The sequence below is a fragment of the Salvelinus alpinus genome, chromosome 5 (genome assembly GCF_045679555.1).
Source record: "Salvelinus alpinus chromosome 5, SLU_Salpinus.1, whole genome shotgun sequence".
NCBI lineage: Eukaryota > Metazoa > Chordata > Actinopteri > Salmoniformes > Salmonidae > Salvelinus > Salvelinus alpinus.
The window spans coordinates 86,509,481-86,535,965 of NC_092090.1; the positions used below are offsets into that span (position 1 = coordinate 86,509,481).

Consider the following 26,485-nt stretch of genomic DNA (forward strand, 5'->3'; position numbering starts at 1 on the left):
TTCCATGACCAAAAGCGACAGTATATGATGTCACTTGCTGTTTCTTTAAACATGAGAAAGGCAATCTACTATTGTCTGAAGATCCAAATAGCAGACTATTATCTGTCACTTTGATCTGCCTGTGGTCTCCCTGGGCCTCTCCAAAGCAATTTAAAGCAATTTAAAAAAAACTTTTCCTGTTGAAAAACAACATCCCACGTATGAATAGAGTAATGCACACACATGTATGGGGTAGAAAAAATATGTTTTGAGCAAAATAGTGTTTTCTAGACACAAGTGAAAACTTCATTGAGTAGGCAATTCAAGGAGTTGGTCTGATGGTGCTCTCTGATGATCGGCCTCCCCACTCGGCCTCCCCACCACTTGTGCCATGTCATGAGGATGCCTGGATCACGTACCGAGTTGTGCCTTTTGTTAAGTAAATCAGGTGATAAATGAGCTGAAAAATAGACTGGAGTAGGACTTAAAGTAAGGTCTTTAATGTCTGGCACTGTTAACTGAACCTGTTTAGAATTATGGAGCCACACCGTAAATGCAGTGCTAACAAGCCAAATGCAATAAAGGCCACCTGTAAAGCACTGCTCTACTTACCTTTGCAAATGAAGCCCTTGTAATCCTTTTCTATTACTGATAAACTACTTAGCGAGCTCCAATAAGCTGTACGTTTTTCTATTTGGACACAGAGAGGGAGCAAGGCTGAGGTGCTGTCTCAAGCCGATTGGGGTAGACTTAGACCTTCAGCTTTTGATTTGCTGTTGGGTGGTACTGTAATCAACGGAGGTCAAGTCTGACTTGTGTTGACAGAATCACAGATGTTCAAGAGCTTTGAACCTCAACTCAAATTATGTGACTTGCCAACATCCATTTGGAGAATGTATCAGACTTACTGTAGGTGGCAAAAGCTTTAGATGAAACATGGAATAAGTGGAGGAGAGACACTGAACGCGTGACAGTGAAACAGGCTAAAACAGGGAGGGATTATTTGAAATTTCCCAATAAGAAATGCTCATTTTCGTTTCAAAATGATTTAAAATGTTTTCCATTGTATGCTCTAATGAACATGACCCTATTCTGTCTTCCATTGTACCCAACAACATCATGGATATACTTATATACCAGTGGAGGCTGCTAAGGGGAGGATAGCTCATAATAGTAGCTGGAACGGAGCGAATGGAATGGCATTAAACACATGGAAACGATGTGTTTGATGTTGTTGATACCTTTCCACCTATTTCGCTCCAGCCATTACCACGTGCCTGTCCTCCCCAATTAAGGTGCCACCAACCTCCTGTGTTATATACACTGACCCAACAATATTCTCCAGACTATACTGTCACTTCAACGCATAGCCCGTCCAATATCTGCAAAGCCATTCACTCAGAATGAGAGAACATTATGTATATTCAACTAATGTCACTCTTTAGAGAACATACTAGAGATAATACACTTTGAAGTGCAGAAGCACACTAGAAGAATTCACTCTTATCTGGATCACACTTGCACTTGAATTGACATTGTCTTGTGGAAACTGTGCGTAGATCCACTGCCACTCCATTTCCCCCAATGCGCTCCTACTCTTATCCTGCGTCTCTGTTTGTGGAGTAAACAGAGTTTTCCCCCCCTGTGCTTGCACATGTGACATGCTGGTAGATATGAGGTAATGCAGGCAAACTTAAATCTGTTATACCTCATTTCTGCCAGCATATCACATGTGCAAGCAGAGGAAAAAAACTCGAGAACACCTTTACTCCACACACAGAGACGCATACAAAGCTCTCCCTCTCTCTTCATTTGACAAATCTGACCATAATTCTATCCTCCTGATTCCTGCTTAAGAGCAAAAACTATGGCAGGAAGTACCAGTGACACGCTCAATACAGAAATGGTCAGATGGTGCGGATGCTACGCTACAGGATTGTTTTGGTAGCACAGACTGGAATATGTTCCGGGATTCATCCAATCGCATTGAGGAGTATACCACCTCAGTCACCGGCTTCATCAATAAGTGCATCGACGACATCGTCCCCACAGTAATCGTACGTACATTTCTGAACTAGAAGCCATGGATTACAGGCAACATCCGCACCGAGCTAAAAGCTAGAGCTGCCGCTTTCAAGGAGCAGGACACTAATACGGACACTTCAAAGATATCCCGCTATGCCCTCAGATGAACAATCAAACAGGCAAAGCGGCAGGACTAAGATTGAATCCTATTATACCGGATCTGTGAGAATGCTGTTCATTGACTACAGCTCAGTGTTCACCACTAAGCTAAGGACCCTGGGACTAAACACCTCCCTCTGCAGATGGATCCTGAACTTCCTGATGGGTTACCCCCGGGTGGTAAAGGTAGGCAACAACACATCTGCCACGCTGATCCTCAACACTGGGGCCCCTCAGGGGTGCTGGCTTAGTCCCCTCCTGTACTCCCTGTTCACCCATGACTGCGTGGCCAAGCACGACTCCATCACCATCATTAAGTTTGCTGATGACACAACAGTGGTAGGCCTGATCACCGACAACATACACATAAACAAACGTACAGTAAATACAGTTGAAGTTGGAAGTTTACATACACTTAGGTTGGAGTCATTAAAACTCGTTTTTCAACCACTCCACAAATTTCTTGTTAATAAACTATAGTTTTGGCAAGTCGGTTAGGACATCTACTTTGTGCATGACACAAGTCATTTTTCCAACAATTACAGATTATTTAACTTATAATTCACTGTATCACAATTCCAGTGGGTCAGAAGTTTACATACACTAAGTTGACTGTGCCTTTAAACAGCTTGGAAAATTCCAGAAAATGATGTAAGGGCTTTAGAAATCTCTGATAGGCTAATTGACATAATTTGAGTCAATTGGAGGTGTACCTGTGGATGTATTTCAAGGCCTACCTTCAAACTCACTGCCTCTTTGCTTGACATCATGGGAAAATCAAAAGAAATCAGCCAAGACCTCAGGAAAAATTTTTTAGACCTCCACAAGTCTGGTTCATCCTTGGGAGCAATTTCCAAATGCCTGAAGGTACAACGTTCATCTGTATAGACAATAGTACGCAAGTATAAACACAGTGGGACGACGCAGCCGTCATACCACTCGGGAAGGAGATGCGTTCTGTCTCCTAGAGATGAATGTACTTTGGTGCGAAATGTACAAATCAATCCCAGAACATCAGCAAAGGACCTTGTGAAGACGCTGGAGGAAACAGTTACAAAAGTATCTATATCCACAGTAAAACCAGTCCTATATTGACATAACAGGAAAGGCTGCTCAGCAAGTAAGAAGCCACTGCTCCAAAACCGCCATATAAAAGCCAGACTATGGTTTGCAACTGCACATGGTGACAAAGATTGTACTTTTTGGAGAAATGTCCTCTCTTCTGATCAAACAAAAATTGAACTGTTTGGCCAAAATGACCATCGTTATGTTTGGAGGAAAAAGGGGGAGGCTTGCAAGCCGAAGAAGACCATCCCAACCGTGAAGCACGGGGGTGGCAGCATCATGTTGTGGGGGTGCTTTGCTGCAGGACGGACTGGTGCACTTCACAAAATAGATGGCATCATGAGACAGGAAAATGATGTGGATATATTGAAGCAACATCTCAAGACATCAGTCAGGAAGTTAAAGCTTGGTCGCAAATGGTTCTTCCAAATGGACAACGACCCCAAACATACTTCCAAAGTTGTGGCAAAATGGCCACAAAAAGGACAACAAAGTCAAGGTATTGGAGTGGCCATCACAAAGCCTTGACCTCAATCCCATAGAAAATGTGTGGACAGAACTGAAACGCATGTGCGAGCAAGGAGGCCTACAAACCTGACTCAGTTACACCAGCTCTGTCAGGAGGAAAGGGCCAAAATTCACCCAACTTATTGTGGGAAGCTTGTGGAAGGCTACCCGAAACATTTGACCCAAGTTAAACAATTTAAAGGCAATGCTACCAAATACGAATTGAGTGTATGTAAACTTCTGACCCACTGGGAATGTGATGAAAAAAGGAATTGTGAAAAACTGAGTTTAAATGTATTTGGCTAAGGTGTATGCAAACTTCCGACTTCAACTGTATATACTCGGGGGTGTCAGAGGAAGGCCTAAAAAATTGTCAAAGATTCCAGCGGTACCTGAGCACCAAGTCTAGGACCAAAAGGCTCCTTAACAGCTTCTACCCCCAAGCCATAAGACTGCTGAACACTTCATCAAACGCCCCCCCCCCCCGGACTATTTGCATTGAACCCCCCCCTTGTTTTTTACAATGCTGCTACTCGCTGTTTATTATCTATGCATAGTCACTTTACAAATGACCAAGACTAACCTGTACCCCTGCACATTGACTCAGCACCGGTACCCCCTGTATATAGCCTCGTTATTGTTATGTAATCTTCTTGTGTTACTTTTAGATAAATATATTTTTTTATTTAGTAAATATTTTCTTAACTCTATTTCTTGAACTGCAATGTTGGTTAAGGGCTTGTAAGTAAGGATTTCACGGTAAGGTCTACCTACACCTGTTGTATTTGTCGAATGTGACAAATACATTTTGATTTGATGTCAGCAACGGAAGTTCAATCGCCTGCCAAGATCATATTTAACCAATTCAGACAGGAACTGTAGAAAATCTACTGCTGAAATATTGTGGATGAAAATTACATTGGATTTCCAATTCCAGGCATGCCTAATGATGAATTCAAACCCATTAAGAATGAAAAATCTACAGTATATGAAGGAGGCATCATAATATTTTTTACCCATTTGATATTTCAAACCATAGGAAAGTAGACACGTTGATAGACGAGATATTTACAAGGACAAACTAGACATTCTCTGTGACTTCTGTACTGCTGCTGAATCCATACAGAACATACTGTACGTTTGAATGTCAAGATACAGTATCACCACAAATGACCTGCTTCTTCACAATGGAATTATTGCATAGAATCTGAGAGTAGGATTTGAGGTTTTATACAGAAATACTGGTCAAACCTTATCCAACAGAGAAAACATACAGTGCAGAATGTTGAAATAGTTTTTTTTAAAGACACTTCAGGAACTAATGAATTACAGATTACTGTAAAAAGTGGTATACACATCAAAAATACATTGAACATAGTTGTTTTTTACAAAACACCTGCAATAGTACATCCAACTGAAAATGTTTAACATTTGCTGTGCTGTATATCAAAGATAAATATTTCAGGAAACCTTCTTGAGCCATAATGAATAAAGCATTCATTTTAACTCTCTTCCTTTTAGCAAATAAAATAAAATGCAAAGAATTATGCATTCAGTCTGACTGCATGTCTAGTTCTGCTAGTAACAGGGACATTTGAGTCCTATATGGATTAAATGTGCTTTTTATTAATAACTCTCCCCACTGCATTACAATTCCAACCCATCTGTAACAATAGTAAATCATGACTCTTTGCAGGATCAATGGTCAAGCCACTTCCTTTAAGTTTGCAGGGTTCAGTGATTTTAAAACAACCTTTGGACAGCATCATCTTTCAGAGTATAAAAAGAGCCAGTCCAAGAATCTTCAGAGCTTCTGTAACGAGTGCGGTGAGAGTCGGGAAGCAAGTTCAGGGACTGAGTGTTTTACTAAATAAACACAACTAAATACAAGACAAGTAACACGAACAACGCACAGACATGACACAAAAACAGAAACAATGACGCCTGGGGAAGGAATCAAAGGGAGTGACATATGTAGGGAAGGTAATCAGGGAAGTGATGGAGTCCAGGTGAGTCTGACGACACGCAGGTGCGCGTAACAATGTTGACAGGTGTGCGCCATAATGAGTAGCCTGTTGACCTAGAGGCTGGAGAGGGAGGACACATGACAGTACCCCCTCCCGACATGTGGCTCCAGCCGTAGGACGGCGACCAAAATGACGATCCCGGGGATCGGACCGGTCACCCCTGCTGATGCGTGGGAACTTGTTGCCGGCTGGGGCGCGGGAACCTGACAGACCGGCTGAGGCAGGGGAGCCTGGTGATCCGGCTGAGGCATGAGAGCCTGACGAGCCGGTGGAAACAGGGGAGCCTGGCGATCCAGTGAAGGCATGAAAGCCCGATGAGCCAGCTGTAGCAGGGGAGCCTGGCGATCTGTCTGAGGCATGAGAGCCCATAGCGGCTCCCGGACCCGACGTCATTCCCACCGAAACAATAAACAAAAAACACTCCCTGATGCTTCCCTTAGGTGAGGCGTCATTCTGTAACGAGTGCGCGGAGAGTCGGGAAGCAAGTTCAGGGAGTGAGTTTTTTAATAAATAAACGCAACTAAATACAAAACAAGAAACACGAACAACGCACATACATGACACAGCAACAGAAACAATGACACCTGGGGAAGGAAACAAAGGGAGTGACACATGTAGGGAAGGTAATCAGGGAAGTGATGGAGTCCAGGTGAGTCTGACGACACGCAGGTGCGCGTAACAATGGTGACAGGTGTGCGCCATAATGAGCAGCCTGGTGACCTAGAGGCCGGAGAGGGAGCACACCTGACAGCTTCTCTAGACCTTCAGTGGTAATGTAAAATTCAAACTGCCGCAATGGAAAAGGGGAAGATATGCCACGGAGTTGCCTATCTGGTATTTATGTCACTTTTATCTTTCTTTACTTTTTAAGTTTTGCCATCAGAAATAAGCCTGCAAGCTGACTTCGGTCATCAGTCGAACTGTGTTTCCGCCGACACATTGGTGCGGCTGACTTCTGGGTTAAGCACGCAGTGTGTTAAGAAGTAAGAGGCTAGGGGGGGTCATGTTTCGGAGGATGCATGTCTTGACCTTCGCCCCTCCTGAGCCTTTTGAGGAGTTGCAGCGATGAGACAAGGTCATAACCAGCTATTTGGGAGAAAATGGGGTAAAAACTACAAATAATAAAAAATAATAATAAAAAATAAGCCCACATTCACTCCAATGTCGTTTCCCAAGTTATGAGAGGCAGAAAAATAAAGCAACTACTGAAAAAACAGAATGAGCGGAGAGGACTGCCGAGCTACGGGTGCTTCGCTTGGAGTGAAGCTTTAAGAGAAAAGGACGTGTCAAACTTTACAGGCTCAAATTGAAACTGGATTGCTATATTTTATCGACCCACTGTTCACCCGTCTTGGAGTACCTGATGGTCAAATGCCGACCCTTCTACCTCCTGAGGGAGTTTTCAGCTGTTATTGTGACTGCTGTATACATTCCACCTCAGGATAGCAAGGTGCCGCTTAACAAACTGTACAAGACTATAAACAAGCAGGAAGACCTACACCCAAAGGCTGCCTTTCTGGTTGCTGGCGATTTTAATTCGGCGTCACTAAGACATGTGATGCCCAACTTCCATCAACCCGTCTCTAACGCCACTAGGGGCGATAAAGTCTTAGACCACTTCTACTTTACACACAAGCAAGCGTACAATGCCCTCCCTCGTCCGCCATTCGGCAAATCAGATAATGACTCTGTACTCCTGCTTCCTGTTTACAAGCAGAAGTTGAAACAGGAAATACCCGCGATTTGCTCCGTTGAGAAATTGTAACCAGAATCAGAGGCTATGCTACAGGACTGCTTTGCTAGCGCTGATTGAAATATGTTTCGAGACTCAGCCGATAACTTTGACGAGCTAACCACCTCCGTCACCGGCTTCATTATAAAATACATCAGCGATGTTGAACCCAAGTGAGGGTTCGCTGCTTCCCCAATCAAAAGCCCTGGATTAACAACGAGTTTGGCGCTAAACTAAAGAACAGGGCTACCACACACAGAGCTATCGTAGACAACACTGATGCTGCGGCCGAAGACAAGAATAAGTACAAGAAGGCCCGTTATGACCTCCGCAGAGTCATCAAACAAGCAAAAGGACTATATAGGAATAAGGTACAATCATATTACATAGGCTCCGCCGCCCACCGTATGTGGCAGGGGCATCAGTCCATTTTGGATTACAAAGGAAGAACCAACCGTGAGCTGCCCAATGATGCCTCTCTTCCAGATGAACTCAATGCACGCTTTGACAACAACATCGAGACGGGTGTGAGGGCCATCACCAACCCAGAGGATTGGGTGATCTCGCTCTCTGAGGCCGACGTGAGAAGGGTCTTTAATTAGGTCAACACCCGCAAGGCCACAGGGCCTGACAGTATTCCAGGGCGCGCACTCAGAGCATGCGCAGAACAGCTGGCAGGCATATTCACAGTCATTTTCAACCTCTCCTTGTCCCAGTCTGTAATCCCCACATGTTTTAATATTACCACAATCATTCCTGTTCCTAAAGACTCTAAGGCTTCATGCTACAATGACTACGGCCCTGTAGCACTCACTTCTGTAATCATTGGGTGCTTTGAGAGGCTGGTTATGGCACACATTAACTCCACCATCCCAGACACCCTAGACCCACTCCAATTTGCATACCGCCCTAACAGATCCATAGACGACGCAATATCAATTGCTCTCCACACTGCCCTCACCCACCTAGATAAGAGGAATACCTACAGTATGTGAGAATTGCTGTTCATTGACTACAGCTCAGAGTTCAACACCATTGTCCCCTCCAAGCTCATCACTCGTCACCAAGCTTAGGACTCTGGGTCTGAACACCTCCCTCTGCAACTGGATCCTGGACTTCCTGAAGGCCGAACCCAGGTGGTGAGGGAAGGCAACATCACCTCCGCCATGCTGACCCTTAACACAGGGGCCCCACATGGGTGTGTGCTTAGTCCCCTCCTGTACCCCCTGTTCACCCACGACTGTGTGGTCACTCACGACTCCAGCACCATTATCAAGTTCACTGACGACACGACGGTGGTAGGCGTGATCACCGGTGACGATGAGTCAGCATACAGGGAGTAGGTCAGTGACCTGTCAGTGTGGTGCCGGAGCAACAACCTCTCCCTCAAAGTCAGCAAGACCAAGGAGCTGATCGTGGACTACAGGAAATTGGGGGGCGAGCATGCCCCCATCAACATTGACGGGACGGCAATGGAGCAGGTAGACAGCTTCTAGTTCCTCAGTTTCCAAATCACTAAAGACTTAAAACACACACGCACAGTCGTGAAGAAGGTGTGAGTGTGCCTCTTCCCTCTCAGGAGATTTAAAAAGTTTGGCATGGGTCCTCAAATCCTCAAAAGGTTCTACAGCTGTACCATTGAGAGCATATTGACTGGCTGCATCACTGCTTGGAATGGAAATAGCACCGCTCTCGATCGCATGGCGCTACAGAGAGTTGTGTGGACAGCCCAGTACATCACTGGGGCCGAGCTCCATGCCATCCTGTCGTGGTTCCACCTGTCACCAGAGGGCGGCAGAGACCGTCCTAGAGACATCAACGACACTCAGGTGTGTCCAATTTAACTCATTATGATTTCCCTGTTAAAAGAGGTGTGTTTTCTGTTGTCCTTTGCGGAAGCTTGAATTGTTTACAGTGTGTGTTCGTTTCCTGAGCAAGTTTTCAAGACTTATTGTTTGTTGTTTTTCAAGTGTACTGTGATCCTGTGGCTACCGTTTCTCAGAAAAGTATTACGTTTGTCCTTAACCACTGATTCCTCATCTGGTCTCTTCTCTGCACCTGGGTCCAACCTCACCACGTCCCACATCCAGGAACTCTATATCAGGCAGTGTGAAAAGAATCTTCAAAGACTCCAACCACCCAAGCCATGGACTATTTTCTCTGCCGGTGCATCAAGTCTGACACCAACATGCTCTTGAACAGCTTCTATCCCCAAGCAATAGGACTGATAAATAGCTAACAAAATAGGTTCATGGACTATCTGAGTTAAACTTGTATCTTTATTGAGCTTTTATTTAAATCTTTGCACTGTCTCTATGCACACTCACAGTCACAGGGCCCTACACACTCACACACACTGTTACTCTCATACACACACACACACAAACACTCACTCCATCATTAAGTCACTCACACATAATATGCACATACTGTACATTTACACACCAGCACACCCACTCACATAAAAGCTGCTGCTACTCTGTTTATCTTATATCCTGTTGCATTGTCCCCTCACCCCTATACATAAACTATCTACCTCCATCCCTTCAGTATCCCTGCACATGTAAAAACACTTTTTAAATATTTCCTGTATATAGTATGCTTACTTGCTTACTTAATTGTGTATTTCATATATCCTATTATTTTTCTCATGTTTTTTTCTACTAATACATTGATATTGCATTGTTGGTTTTTGAGTTTGCAAGAAAGGCATTTCACTGTACTTGTGCATGTGACATTAAAACTTGAAACTTATTCCCATGCTCTGTCATGCCAGACACAGTGAGGACCTGTGTGCTGGAGCAATCCCACCAGTTGGTTAGACAGAGAATGATTTCTGGATGACTGGTTCCCAGTAAGATCATCTCCCTGAGAGGCTGTTTTACTGTCTGGTTTATTTTACTTTCTCTTTAAAACAAGACTAAATAAATAAAACATATCAACAGCATTTTTGGAAGTTAAAGTACTGGCAATACTACAACTCTGCCATTTATAACTATAGATAGGCATTTCTGAAATGTTATAAAAGCAGAGGGCATACTGTCATTATCGTCGATCACTACAGTAACTAGTTGTCACTAGTTACCACAGCTACAAAGTCAAAATTGGCTATATCGTAAAAATATTTTTGTAGAAATAGGCAGGGTTTAGCCATAATTATGACTTTGTGGCTGTGGTAGCTAGTGACGACCCCTTCAGATGATGGTTATAATGTGATCATAATGTATGGATGCTGGGCCTCCGAGGTCTTGATCTTTGACCACTCTCCTGTAGAGCATGACGTGTCCTGATGGAGACACTCCCTCTTAGGCATATTTGCACACCAGAGTGTCATAACCAACCTGCTGGGGGCCAGTTGGGAGAGGCAACACATTTACATTTACATTTAAGTCATTTAGCAGACGCTCTTATCCAGAGCGACTTACAAATTGGAAAGTTCATACATATTCATCCCTACACATTGAGGCTGACCCACGAGTGAAATGGTTGTCAAAACACACTAACTACATTCCCGGTGTAAACAGGGCAGACCTGGGATGGTTAACCTCTCTCCTGCCTCTGGACTTCAAGCAACCTTCAAAGGCAAGATGCTCAGTATCCTGACCTGACATCATAGTGGGAGTGGCCAAACATGGCCAAACTGAGTTGCCTAGTTATTTAACTAGGCAAGTCAGTTAAGACCAAATTCTTATATACAATCATGGCCTACCCTGGCCAGACCCTAACCCGGACGATGCTGGGCCAATTGTGCGCCGCCTCATGGGTCTCCTGGTTGCAGCCGGTTGTGATACAGCCTGGAATCGAACCAGGGTCTGTAGTGACTCCTCTAGCACTGAGATGCAGTGCCTTAGATCGCTGCGCCACTCGGGAGCTCATCTAGAAGAAGGCCTGGTTATGGGGCTTCCACCAGGGGGTCGGTTAACTGTCAAAAAGTTTATTAGCAGGGGGCCTCCCGAGCGGCGCAGTGGTCTAAGGCACTGCATCGCAGACCTGGGTTCGATCCCAGGCTGTGTCACAGCCGGCAGTGACCGAGAGACCCATGAGGCGGCGCACAATTGGCCCAGCATCGTCCGGGTTAGGGGAGGGTTTGGCCGGCCAGGATTTCCTTGTCCCATCGCGCTCCTTGTGGCGGGCCAGGCGCCTGCAAGCTGACCTCGGTCGCCAGCTGGACGGTGTTTCCACCGACACATTGGTGCGGCTGGCTTAAGCGAGCAGTGTGTCAAGAAGCAGTGCGGCTTGGCAGGGTCGTGTTTCGGAGGATGCATGGCTCTCAACCTTCGCCTCTCCAGAGTCCGTAGGAGAGTTGCAGCGATGGGACAACATTGTAACTACCAATTGGTGAGAAAATGGGGTAAAAGTACAAAAATATATATATATATTGAATGTTTATTAGCAGGTAACCCTTTCTTTCACCACCACAGCTGATGCTAAGCCACAACATGTAACTGAAATCAGAGTGATCTGACTGACATCTGCCAACTCACTCTGGCTTGTAATAATAATAATATATGCCATTTAGCAGAAGCTTTTATCCAAAGCCACTTACAGTTATGTGTGCATACATTTTACGGATGGGTGGTCCCGGGAATCTAACTCACTATCTTGGTGTTACAAGCACCATTTTCTACCAATTATACTACAAAGAACCACTAAGTGCTGGTTCTGTTCACTTTGTCATTTTGTCAACATCAGGGCTGCCTCAGATACACTACATGGCCAAAAGTATGTGGATAACCCTTCAAATTAGTGGATTCTGCTATTTCAGCCACACCCGTTGCTGACAGGTGTATAAAATTGAGCACACAGCCAAGCAATCTCAATAGACAAACATTGGCAGTAGAATGGCCCGTACTGAAGAGCTCAGTGACTTTCAATGTGGCACTGTCATAGGATGCCACCTTTCCAACAAGTCAGTTCGTCAAATGTCTGCCCTGCTAGAGCTGCCCCAGTCAACTAAGTGCTGTTATTGTGGAAATGTCTAGGAGCAACAACAGCTCAGCCGTGAAGTGGTAGGCCACACAAGCTCACAGAACTGGACCGCCGAGTGCTGAAGCGTGTAGCGCTTTAAAAATTGTTTGTCCTCGGTTGCAACAATCACTACCGAGTTCCAAACTGCCTCTGGAAGCAACGTCAGCACAAGAACTGTTCGTCGGGAGCTTCGTGAAATGGGTTTCCATGGTCGAGCAGCCGCACATACTGTAAGCCTAAGATTACCATGCGCAATGCCATGAGTCTGCTGGAGTGGTGAATCACGCTTCACCATCTGGCAGTCCAACGGACTAATCTGTGTTTGGCAGATGCCAAGAGAACGCTACCTGCCCGAATGCATAGTGCCAACTGTAAACTTTGGTGGAGGAGGATTAATGTTCTGTGGCTGTTTTTCATGGTTTGGGCTAGTACCCTTAGTTCCAGTGAAGGGAAATCTTAACGTTACAGCATAGAATGACATTCTAGACGATTCTGTGCTTCCAACTTTGTGGCAACAGTTTAGGGAAGGACATTTTCTGTTTCAGCATGACAATGCCCCCGTGCAGAAAGCGAGGTCCATACAGAAATGGTTTGTTGAGATCGGTGTTGAAGAACTTGACTGGCCTGCACAGAGCCCTGACCTCAATCCCATCGAACACCTTTGGGATGAATTGGAATGCCGACTGCGAGCCAGGCCTAATTGCCCAACATCAGTGCCCAAACTCACTAATGCTCTTGTGGCTGAATGGAAGCAAGTGCCAACAGCAATGTTCCAACATCTAGTGGAAAGCCTCCCAGAAGAGTGGAGGCTGTTATAGCAGCAAAGGGGGGACGAATTCCATATTAATGCCCATGATTTTGGAATGAGATGTTCGATGAGCAGGTGTCCACATATGTTTGGCCATGTTGTGTACCTTTATCCATGCTTTCCATTAGGATTGTATGATATGATCTGGCTTTCTCACGAGGCTAACACTACGGTAATACTGGATTCCAACACTATGACCTTGGAGGAAGCACTTGGCTAAGGCTCGTACCACACATCATAAATTGGCTTCCTCATTCATATTCTATTCATGTGTTTATATGGCAAACAAATGGAGGAAAAAGAAGAGAGAGAGAGAGCGGAGAGAGAGAGAGAGCAGGAGAGAGAGGGGAGGGTGGGGTATGTCTGAGAGTGTACCAGCAGCCCTCCTGTACCTCAGGAAAGCAGAGCTCCCAGCTCTTCAGCGGTGCAGAGAGAGATGAGACTGCATCCTCATCAGGAAACTGCTGGAAGCCAGCGATGATGAATAGGGTCGCTGTGACTATTAATTCCCTGTAAATGCGCCATTCTTCGCCTTCCATCTCCCACTGCTGAGATGTGCTCAGAAGGAAGAAAATATATCTGAAATATAGGAAATTAACGCTCTCGTCGGTGGGAAGCAGCTTGGTCTGTAATATTCTCCTTATGAATTGCCTTACTATGGCTAATTAGTTTATCAGAGCCATTGGTCCTAATGAGCGGTGGTTGCCCACAGTTGGTTTAATGGAGAGCTAACAAAGGGCTCTCCTTGAATGATTCATTGGACTCTTTGGTCTGGGAATGTGTCTCCTGGTACTACTCTGTTAAACCAACCTGAGCCAGTCTCTTGACATCAAGCTAAGGGGAGATGACTCTAGAGCCCTGGAGACCTCAACAAGTCATAGAGGCAATGCTGCAAGGTCACTATTTCAGCTATTGCCATCCCGCAGGGGGGAATGTATGAATATCACACTCTTTTCAGTTTAAAAGGCCATTTCACCACAGCTCCTCTCAGCACAAGCCATCTGGGGTTTTCTGCAGACCTTGACTGTGACTGTAGTCGGGGAAATAAATGGAACTTATTCAAACTGCACCAGCGGGATAGGGCGTCCACTTGCTGACATATGGGTGACCAACGACAAATAAAGCAAACCCCATGCAGGATTTTTGTTGACCTCATGTCATGTTGTCATATGTAAAGTTTGATGCTCTGTACTACACTATAGTCTAGAACAACATAAAATGCAAGAGAGGTAGGAAAGCCAAGGAGCCCCTGGATATTATCTTCAAGACACTTGAACAGTTAATTGGGCATTGTATTTGAAACACATTGTGATGCATTTGAAAATTGAGAAAGAGGCACTTTTAAGTGATCCCTCATAGAACCAGAATTCAGAATAATTGGCTTTTGAGCAATAAAGTGATAGAGGTCACTTTAATAATACTGATGAGAAAAGTAACACTAATTAATTTGTCCAAACATACCCTGAAAGTTAGACTTAATTAGAACTTTTCTAATAGTTTGTGGACCACTATTAAAGCTCCTATGTGTTTGATGAATTAGTGAGTAATACTTTTAGAAAAGGCCATACTTTTAACTGCTCTGTGACGCAATTAAAAAGAAACAAATAAAGTTGGTTTGGTGCTTGCATCTCTCTGCCTGCCTGTCTGTCTGTCTGTCTGTCTGTTTGTCTGTTTCTTTTAAATGTGTGTTGTGCGCTACTTTTATAAAAATTGTATTATTATCCTTTTTAGATTAAACTATACTAAATATATTCACGTCACCAAATAGTTGATTAAAACACACTGTTTTGCAATGAAGGTCTATAGTAGCCTCAACAGCACTCTGTAGGGTAGCACCATGGTGTACCCAGAAGACAGCTAGCTTCCATTCTCCTCTAGGTACATTAACTTCAAAACAAAACCTAGGAGGCTTATGGTTCTCACCGCCTTCCATAGACTTACACAGTAATTATGACAACTTCCGGAGGACAACCTCTAACCTATCAGAGCTCTTGCAGCATGAAATTACATGTTGTCCACCCAATCAAAGGATCAGATAATGAATTTAGATAATGAATTTAGTACTGAAAGCAAAAGATAGTTTAGCCAACTCAAACAGAGAGGGATGCTATATTAACGAGCAGGCTATGACTATCCAACACTGGAACTCTTCCAAGTCAAGGTAAGCTTTTGATTTTATTAATTTATTGACACTGGGGCCGACCAGAGTAACTGCTAAACTGTCAGTGGCGACCCGTCATTCAAGGCAGGTGGGGGAGAGCCCCACCTGTTTTGAGCCCTACATTTTTTGCAACAAAAAAAACTACTGTTCAAATGTTTGGGGCCACTTAGAAATGTCCTTGTTTTTGAAAGAAAAGCAATTGTTTTGTTCATTAAAATAAAATAAATGTATCAGAAATACAGTGTAGACATTGTTAATGTTTTACTTACTACTATTGTTTACTTTACATTGTTAATGTTTTACTTTAATTACTATTGTAGCTGGAAACGGCAGATTTTTTATGGAATATCTAATTAGGCGTACAGAGGCCCATTATCAGCAACCATCACTCCTGTCTTCCAATGGCACGTTGTGTTAGCTAACCCAAGTTATAATTTTAAAAGGCTAATTGATCATTATAAAATCCTTTTGCAATTATGTTAGCACACCTGAAAACTGTTGTTCTGATTAAACCAATAAAAATGGCCTTCTTTAGACTAGTTGAGTATCTGGAGCATCAGCATTTGTGGGTTCGATTACAGGCTCAAAATGGGCAGAAACAAAGCACTTTCTTCTGAAACTCGTCAGTCTATTCTTGTTTTGAGAAATGAAGGCTATTCCATGCGAGAAATTGCCAAGAAACTGAAGATCTCGTACAACGCTGTGTACTACTCCCTTCACAGAACAGCGCAAACTGTCTCTAACCAGAATAGAAAGAGGAGCGGTGCACAACTGAGCAAGAGGACAAGTCCATTGGAGTGTCTAGTTTGAGAAAGAGACGCCTCACAAGTCCTCAACTGTCAGCTTGATTAAATAGTACACGCAAAACACCAGTCTCATCGGCAACAGTGAAGAGACGACTCCGGGATGCTGGCCTTTTAGGCAGAGTTCCTCTGTCCAGTGTCTGTTCTTTTGCCCATATTAGTCAGTCTGAGATATGTATTTGTCTTTGCAACTCTGCCTAGAAGGCAAGCTTATGCCAAGACTTTGTCTTGAAGGTCCTCAGAACATTTCAAGAACATGCTATTATTAAGTTTTACCTAATATTACCACAACATTCTCAGCATGCAAATGTGTATTCCTTAAAGCCGTTTGGAATACATCCCCATTATGTTTTCATGGCAATTCACATTCGAGGCATATTAATTGTATTTCAACAGTGTTTAATCATAAAAACAACCATATTTTCTTTGCACTTCATACGCTGACAACATGCACATTATTTCACTTGAACAGCACTTAATCTTGAAAATCAAATATATTTCATTGCGGTTTAGATGGTACAATGATTCTCTACACTATAATTTCTTGTTTTGTCACATAACTGAAAACAGTGGAACTATTAGAATTTTAGCAACCAGGAAATGGCAGAGCCATTTTTGCATTGTGCGTCTTTATAGGGAATCTTAGCTAATGTTCTGGGAATGTTCCCGGTTTGTTGGGACCATACATAAACATCGTCGTTTCTCCTACGCAACAGCTGGGCGTGACACAGGTTGATACAGGGATCAGACACTCACCGTCCATCCTCCTCCGTCCGTTGTCATGTCACAGAAGACCTGGAAGCCAGCAGGGTAGTGCATGGGAAAGACAGAGTAGATCCCATCCTCCCGCTGACCACTTGCGTAGATATCGCTGCAGTCCCGAGGTCTGGAGCCTAGCGAGATCAGATAGACACTAGATTAACGTTTAAATCCTGGATTTTATCATAGAAATTATTAAATGAAACCAGTGAGCTCCAACATTTTCTTCTCTAATAATAGTCAGCCGTCTGAATCTGTCCAGACAGCTTCACTTCATCATGTCCAAATCCTGTACTTAATAGAAATGCAATTTTTTTACAAAAATTATTTGGGGTATCAGAGGTGTAGTATGCGAACATATTTCAGTATGAAGCTGTGCTTTTTTCCTTCTAGTGAAATTGTGAACAGTAGCCTTATCAGGCATATACATCTAGTTGGCCAAACATATGGTTTACTTCAGCTCAAAGGATCAACCATTTCTACAGCTGACATGGTGTAGTTAGGAGATGTCCATGCACTCATTGCCTTTTTCTCCTTCCACCAGCCACCACTGGTGTCCATCCATAGGCCTACCATTGGAGCAGCCTTTGGGCCGGGCACTGCGAACAGGTGCTCTCTGGAGGTCTGCCTTGAACTTGCTCTTCAGGTTCCCTGTCTCCTTCTGCATGGAGTTGAGAGCATCGTTCACTGAGTTCATCACCTTCACCATGTTGATCTGGCTCTCAGACAGCAGCTGGAAACAAACACACAAACATCCCATTGAACACCCACTCGGTAGTTGGAAAAACAACTTAAAACACACACACACACACACACACACACACACACACACACACACACACACACACACACACACTTAGATTACATTTCCCTTGACAGACATAGGACTAACAGCAAACCCCACACAATTGGGAGTAAATGTAATTAGAAAAGGGATCTCCCTGAGTGTGAGTGTTCATTCATCAGAATGAGGATGTTTTAGGAAGTCCACAGTAGCCTCGAAATTACTAGACTGGAATCTGAGTAGCAAAACAGAATGTAGGCTTGCAAGACATTCCGGATGGTTGTATGAGGTTAAGTCTACAGTAAGGAGAGGTGACATAGGAACTCTTTGGAGACCCACAATGCCCCGGGGTTGACATTGATGACAGCCGACGGGAGCGCACTTCCTGTGCACATGGTGAAAACATGATCACACTCTGCACATATTCCCTCCCACATGTCCGTCCCCCCCGTCCCCTCCCTAACACGCTTCTGTAGCAACGACACTTGCCTGTCAATCACGAGTGGGCCTCAAACGACAATGCTGGTATGAAAAATGCATGCTAACCACAAGAGGTGTACACTCCACTCCTCTCTTCTCTGATCTGCTAAAGCCCTCTCTCTTCTCACACAGTAGCAACTCCTACAGCAGTTTGATACTGTACTTTGATACACTGTACTTTGTGAATATAAAACTATGAGCAGAGGTTCCACAGTATGTGTACTTCCGGCAATATGCTGTCTTGTAAAATTGTGGCATGATATATTTTGCTCTAGGATATGATTTGCTCGAACTCTCGGCTTGGAAAACGTGATGTAGGCCTACAATCATCATTTTAAATCATGTGTGCCCTACAACAAAAATAACTATAAATATGACAAGGGGGTGCCAAATATAAAAATTACACTGTGCTTTGAGATTCAGTTATTACCCCTTAATAACTGAAAACACATCCAGAGGTCTCTCCATTGAAATCAATAACTAAATTCCCCCACCTCTCTCTCCTTTCCTCCAAAACGTGTTTCTTATCTCCCTCTGGCTACTATTCTCAACACTGTCAAATGGCTTCCCAGAAAGCGCTGCCTGGAAAGCACAACGACACTCCTCGCATTTACCTGCTACCTTGTATGAGGGAGAAGGCCTCGGCTCTACTCTTTAAATGTCAATTTCGTCTGAGAGTGTTTCTACAGCTTAGGCTTTGGGTCTCCGATACTCGGTGTGTGAATGTAAATGTGACTGTGCAGCAGAGTCGGATTGGCTGTCAGTGAGCGGATGCCACTTGAAAAGAGGGCAGGGACAAGGGAGGGGGAGAAGTGCCAGCCAGTATTAATTTAACGGCTCGGGTGACAGATGAATCGAGGTGAGTCATGCCTCCTTGATTCCTATGACTTTGCGAGGGTAGAGACGGCAAAGGGCAGAGACGGTTGTTTCTGTAACAGAGGCTATAATCACCCCGGCCCTGATGGAATGTAGCACTGTAGCGACGGACTGGGTATCTATCGCCTGTAGTGGTCGTTCTAATGAGGTTACTTTGATAATAAAGTGACGATATGCAGCAGAGCTCTTGCAGGACTGTGAATTCCCAGCAGGTAGTGAACTACTACAGCACCACCTCTATTCCTTTTTTTAAGGAGATCGAAATTCCAATTCCCTTTGGTATTCCATTATTTAGGACAGCGTGGTAGAAAGGAGATAAGAAGACAGATGCAGAGGGGGTAGTTAGATAGGAAGGGCTCAAATAGGTTTAGAATTCCTGGGGGATATGGTCTAAAGTCAGCAGCACTACTGTACCACTAGACCAGACTCTGGAACCATCCACTTCTACCACAACTGTTTACAAATGATGCCCTGCTAATAATATATGCGACTTTTATTGAAAAGCGACTTAAAGTCATGCGTGCATACATTTTACATATGGATGGAATCAAACCCACTACCCTGGTGTTATAAGTGCCATGCTCTATCAACTGAGCTAGAAAGGACCGCAAAGCTAGTTTCACAGCCCCTATACCTCACACTCCTTATGATACCATTTTTGCTTGCCATAGCAACCTACAAAGTTCGACTAAGCTAACATATGGAATTGTTTTGAGATGTTCATACCAAGGATCATTTAGATATTTGATTTGGAATTTTAGGACCCCTTTAGTTATAATATATATATATATATAACATTTATTTGATGAAACATAGAATTTGTCCTTAGTGCTAATAGCCCATAGAAACACATTGAATAACAGATTCATACATGGAGAAACAGATAAAACTGTCAAAATAAATCAAAAGGTAGTTTGTTTTGAAGTGTTTGTCCTATATCTGAAGATCAGGAAATTATATATATATTTTTAAATCTAACCCCTTTTTTTAGGCACTAAACTATAGTACTTCCATAAACGAAATACTTCCCTTAATTTTTTTTTACTGGTACTTGGCTACCTTCAGACGTGTCTTGTGAGGCTAGTGGGCGTCTTAGAACAAAACAACCAACATGTAAGAGTCTCATATTTCCATAGACGGGTCATAATAGATTGGTTTCATCTCATTGTTATGACCACGTCACAGCCATGATAAAAATGTCTCAACACATGGTCTCTAACATATTATTGCTTAATTATGACCTACGTAGCTGTTTTGATTCCCCCTGATAAAGGGTAGAAAAGACAGTAGGTTAGAAAAGTCTCTTTTTCCATTTTGTAGTTGTATCCAATATTACAGAAGTAGAGTGAGTAGAGAGGTATGAGGTATGAGAGGAGATAGACAATGCAGCCGTTTTATATCATTAACCATGTTTCCAAAAAATCACAACAGCTATGATGGAAACAAGTAGTTTTGGTACAATTTTGTAAATGCCCACAGATAATTTGTTCGTTTGACATGGTGGGATCTTTTTGTGTCTGTAAAGTTAATTATGTGAGAACTGGTGGTGGAAACGCCTTTATGTGCAAAAATTGATATAATAACCATCATATCGAAGTAAACTTGGAGTCACATGATAATATGGTGTGTGGTTCTCCCACTATGACTTGGGAAACCATGCAGTTTATTAGGCTACAGATTAAATAAGTTATGATGAACTTCACAGGGTGGTGAGTGTGCCCGGTGATGAGCTTGATGCTCCTTTCCAATACATTTTGAGGATCTTCTTCTGGTGACATTATGATTGAAGCTTGACTGCCGTTCGACAAATAAAAATTCTCGATCTTACCCATTATAATCTCATAATGTACAGTAGCCTACCTGCACTGTATCTGTGAGCTGTTGGCTAGAGTGCAAGTGCCAAGACCAGCGTAGGCACATTTGCTATTTAATGCAACCGTTTGTGACAAAACTATCGGCAGAGCTGAAAATGCGATGGAAACACATTGAACTTTAGATTTTTATTCTGGAAATGAAAACATAAGCGAAAAAGTTTACTTTGTGTGTAATACATTATCACACACAGACTTTTATCCACAACAAGTCCGTTTGGTGGAAACACACCACTGCTGTGAAAATGGCATATTTTCTTTATGCGAATTCTAGAATATTCACATGAAAATCTGTCACCGTTTGAATGGTAACCAATCGGTTACTACTGTAATAGATTTTCATTCAAAATGGCTATTTTTGGGGGGGGGGGGGGGGGGGGGCTTTTAGCCAACAAATATTTCTCAAGCAAGAATTTTGCTAGGACTGCGTGTGGTCTGAGTGGGGAGGGAACATTTGAAAACAGCTGTTTGGAACTCGCTTTGTTATTGGTCTATTAACCATGGAAAAGCCCAAACTCCTGCCCATGAAAACCTGCTGATTAGAAGGTCCTGTGTAGATTGTATTTTCAACCAGCAACTATCAGGAAATAACACTGACCAAATGTTTTCACACTTTTAACAGTGTTAGTTTCATCAGCTGTCGTACAATATGATATTAAACACAGGAACAACATAATTTTGACCACAATAGGCCTTTAAAAGGTTTGACAACTGGGCTATGGAAGACTGTTATTGTCTGCATCCCGACATACAGTACTCTGGTGCAATTTAGGCTCTAGTTACTGTTGAATGATCTTGACGATTTGTTGCTTTGTATTTTGCATTTCTCCTTCTGCTACTACAGTATCATATGAACAGTATCCTACAATATGTAGCCTATAGTATAAAGCATTTTGTATTTTCCACGCAGGTGGTGTGTGTATTGAGATAATGAGGGGGCTATAGGGTGTCTTCAGGCCTCATTAGTGACAGGGCTCCTGTGCAGAGTCAGGCTCCCAGGGTTACATTGCCATCCGGGTTTCAAAGGCACTCAGAGGACACATACTTAGCATATCACCATTACCATTCAGTAGGAGATGAAAGCTCCTCTATTGATTAGAGAGGGAAACAACAGCATTGAAAATGCATGATAAATGCCAATAGTGCAGCAGCTTCACCTGACTCATTCACCATGAATAATCCCCTTTTTGATAGGTGTGTGAGGGATCATTGATATCCTGTTCTGTATACGTGTTGGGTCCTCAGTTAAGATTCTTCCAAATCACTCTCGAATCAATAGTGACAAAAACAAAATATGTAGTGTGTGTGAGACTCACTCAACCAATGAAAAGACAATTTAGTAATCGCAAGTGAAAATGTCCCTGTGCTATGAATACAATTTATGGTGTGTTTATTCTTTACCCCCTGAAAAGAACCACTATGAAACACGTTTATGACAAGATAAAAGTACCTAACCTTGAGCCTTCTTCAGCAAATAAATATTCACATTCTATACGGTGAGTGTATGTATCCGTCCCCTGGTAGATCTAAAGCCTGCTGGAGGCAGAGCAGCCCCTGGGATGTGACTATAGCTTCTTCTCTAGGTTATCACCTCCCTAATGGGACTCAAGTGTAATTTTTTTTCTTGTGAGAAAATATAATAAAAATTGACTGATCTGAACGGTGCTAAGAAAAGTCCACTGCGCATTAACTCATACAGTAGGTCGTGTTCATTAGAGGAAAATGGACTGTGCTGTAAAGAGTTTTGAAACGTTTTCAATTGAATGCCCTAATAAACACACCCACGTTGATGCAGAGTTTAAAATGACACTGGTTACATCTCTATCCACAGAGTTGACAAGCAAGTCTTACAATGGCCGAGCAACAGCAGTCGGACTTAACAGGCCACAAAAAAAACGATATACACTATGTTACGGTAAATGTGTACAGACAGTGTTATTGTCTTCCTGATCCAGGACAAATCGGATTACAATGGTGTATTTTGTATTAGTGAGAAACTCACAGTGATAATGGTGTGTGTGTGTTTAAATGTGTGTGTGTGCTTTCAACAAATGTTAACACGGGTACTTGAGAATTAACTCCCCCTGCTGTCAGGCTGCCAGTGGGATATTGCAGATTTCATTTAAAACAAATGTCATTCTTATCACGCTGAGGATTGATCAAATGCGTGAGTTTGAAATAAGTGCTGATGGGAATAAACTATCTGTTCATATCAAAATAGCAGAACGGACAAGTTGTCCTCTATTACTAACAGTATACAGTACTAGTCAAAAGCTTGGACACACCTACTCATTCAAGATTTTTATTTTATTTTTATACTATTTTCTACACTGTAGAATAATAGTGAAGACATCAAAACTATGAACGAAAAAAGTGTTAAACAAATCAAAATATATTTTAAGTAGTTAACCTTTTGCCTTGATGACAGCTTTGTACACTCTTGGCATTCTCTGAACCAGATTCATCTGGAATGCTTTCCCAAAAGTCTTGAAGGAATCCCCACATATACTGAGCACTTGTTGGCTGCTTTTCCTTCACTCTGCGGTCCAACTCATCCCAAACCATCTCAATTGGGTTGAGGTAGGGTGATTGTGGAGGCCAGGTCATCTGATGCAGCACTCCATCACTCTCCTTATTGGTCAAAAAGCCTTTACACAGCCTGGAGGTGTGTTGGGTCATTGTCCTGTTGAAAAACAAATGATAGTCCCACTAAGCGCAAACCAGATGGGATGGCGTATCGCTGCAGAATGCTGTGGTAGCCATGCTGGGGGCAGGTGGGACGGTTGTGTCCCACCTGGCCAACATCCGGTGAAATTGCAGAGCGCGAAATTCAAACTACAGAATTATAAATATTTAACTTTCATAAAATCACAAGTGTAATACAGTGATCCCTCGCCACTTCGCGGTTCACTTATCGCGGATTCGCTATTTCGCGGATTTTCATAATGCATTTTTTTTTTTTTTTGGTGCATTGTGCTCTGCATTCTGATTCGCTAAAAACTCACTCCCGCTTCTTGTATCAAAACATGCTACGAATTGTGCTATCATTTTGTCGTCTCGTGCAGTTATGTGTACGTACATAAAACAGCTTGGCAAATTTACATTAAGTTGGCCAAATTATCTTGTAATTTCGAACATCTCCTAAACCCATAATGTCGACGAAACGGCCTACACGTGAGTCACTGTATTTGTATACATGTAATAGTTGCTAATTGTAAAAAAAAAAAAAGTTTTCTATTTCGCGGATTTCACTTATCGCGGGTCATTTTCGGAACGTAACCCCCGCGATAAACGAGGGATTACTGTACATCAAAATATAGCTTAACTTCTTGTTAATCTAGCCGCTGTGTCAGATTTCAAAAAGGCTTTACGGCGAAAGCACACCATGCGATTATCTGAGGACAGCGCCCCTCATACAAAACCATGAAAAACATATTTCAACCAGGCAGGTGCGACACGAAAGTCAGAAATAGCGATATAATAAATGCCTTACCTTTGACGATCTTCTTCTGTTGGCACTCCAAAAGGTCCCAGTTACATCAACAATGGTCCTTTTGTTCGATAATGTCCTTCTTTATATCCATAAAAACTCTGTTTCGCTGACGCGCTTCAGTCAATAATCCACCCAGTTTCCCTCCATCAAAATGCATACAAAATGAATCCCAAACGTTACTAATAAACTTTTCCAAAAAAGTCAAACAACGTTTATAATCAAACCTTAGGTACCCTAATACGTAAATAAACGATAACATTTAAGACGGAGAATCGTTATTGTCTTTACCGGAGAAAAATACCAAAGAACAAGCTCTCATTCACGCGCGTGGAAACACTACAGCCAAAATGGGAGCCACCTAGAAAAACTACAATTTCTGGCTCATTATTCCAAAAACCAGCCTGAAACTCTTTCTAAAGACTGTTGACATCTAGTGGAAGCCCTTAGGAACTGCAATCCGGGAGGACTTCTCCTTTATAATAAAAGTGACAGCCATTGAAAATAGTGGTAGGCTGAAGAACAAAAAAAAATTGGGATGGTTTGTCCTCAGGGTTTTACCTGCCATATCAGTTCTGTTATACTCACATACATTACTTTAACAGTTTTAGAAACATTAGAGTGTTTTCTATCCAACTCTACTAATCATATGCATATCCTAGCTTCTGGGCCTGAGTAACAGGCAGTTTACTTTGGGCATGCTTTTCATCTGGATGTGAAAATACTGCGCCCTACCCAAGAGAGATTAAGTGTGCCTTGAATTTGAAATACATCACTGACAGTGTCACCAGCTTAGCACCCCCACACCATCACACCTCCTCCTCCATGCTTCACGGTGGGAACCACACATGCAGAGATCATCCGTTCAACTACTCTGCGTCTCACAAAGACACGGCGGTTGAAACCAAAAATCTCAAATTTGGACTCATCAGACCAAAGGACATATTTCCACCCGTCTAATGTCCACTGCTCGTGTTTATTAGCCCAAGCAAAGCAAATCTCTTCTTATTGGTGTCCTTTAGTAGTGGTTTCTTTGCAGCAATTCAACCATGAAGGTCTGATTCAAGCAGTCTCCTCTGAACAGTTGATGCTGAGATGTGTCTGTGTGACGTAGAAGTCCGTCACTGGCCGCGGGCAGCATTTGGTTCTTTAACGCACGCACACATTCATCACTCCTCCCTGCTCCGTTATAAGATAAGTTAACAATGTGGGTCGACACACAAATTAACTTCTGTCTTAGTACATTCCAGAGGCTGATGGACAAGGTCCTCCAGGACTGTGACGATTACTGTGCTGCTTACTTGGACAACGTGGTGATCTACAGCCACTCCTGGGAGGAGCACATACAGCATCTTAGCAGAGTCCTGGGGAAGATCCATGATGCAGGCCTCACGCTTAACCTCCTGAAGTGTGAGTGGGCGAAACAGGAGACAAAGTACCTGGGTTACCAGCTGGGTAAGGGAGAAATTCGGCCTCAGGTGGACAAAGTGGAGTCCATCAGGAACAGCCCTCAACCCAGAACCAAGACACAGGTGAAGTCCTTCCTAGGTCTGGCAGGGTGGTACCGGAGATTCATTCCGCAGTTTTCGACCATCGCTGTCCCTCTGACCAACCTCACTTCAAAGGTGGCCAGCAACCCTGTGAAGTGGACTGAGGAGTGTGAGGAAGCCTTCATGATACTGAAAAAACGACTGTGCTCATTCCCTGTTCTCGAGACCCCTGATTTTCAGAAGCGGTTTCTCGTGCAGGTGGACGCTTCGGCTGTGGGAATTGGAGCTGTACTGGCCCAAGGGGAGCCAGGAGAAGAGCTTCCTGTGCTGTACCTGAGTCGGAAGCTGTTGCCCAGGGAAACAAGGTATTCTACAATCGAGAAGGAGTGCCTGGCTATAAAGTGGGCCCTAGATAGCCTCCGTTACTACCTTCTTGGGAGGGAATTTGACCTGCACACGGACCACAGAGCACTGACCTGGATCCAGACCATGAAGGACCGG

General features: G+C 43.3%; 1 protein-coding gene across 2 annotated transcripts in view; it reads right to left on the bottom strand.

Moving 5' to 3' along the window:
- The window catches only part of fibcd1a (fibrinogen C domain containing 1a), a 111,376-nt gene that overhangs the window by 54,314 nt on the left and 30,577 nt on the right, over positions 1 to 26,485 (bottom strand). For both annotated transcript variants that reach the window (XM_071404013.1, XM_071404011.1), the window contains 2 exons: positions 17,567 to 17,726; positions 16,991 to 17,127 (listed from right to left, as the gene is read on the bottom strand). In XM_071404013.1, coding sequence (XP_071260114.1) covers positions 16,991 to 17,127; positions 17,567 to 17,726 — 297 coding nt within the window. The remainder of the gene's footprint in view (positions 1 to 16,990; positions 17,128 to 17,566; positions 17,727 to 26,485) is intronic.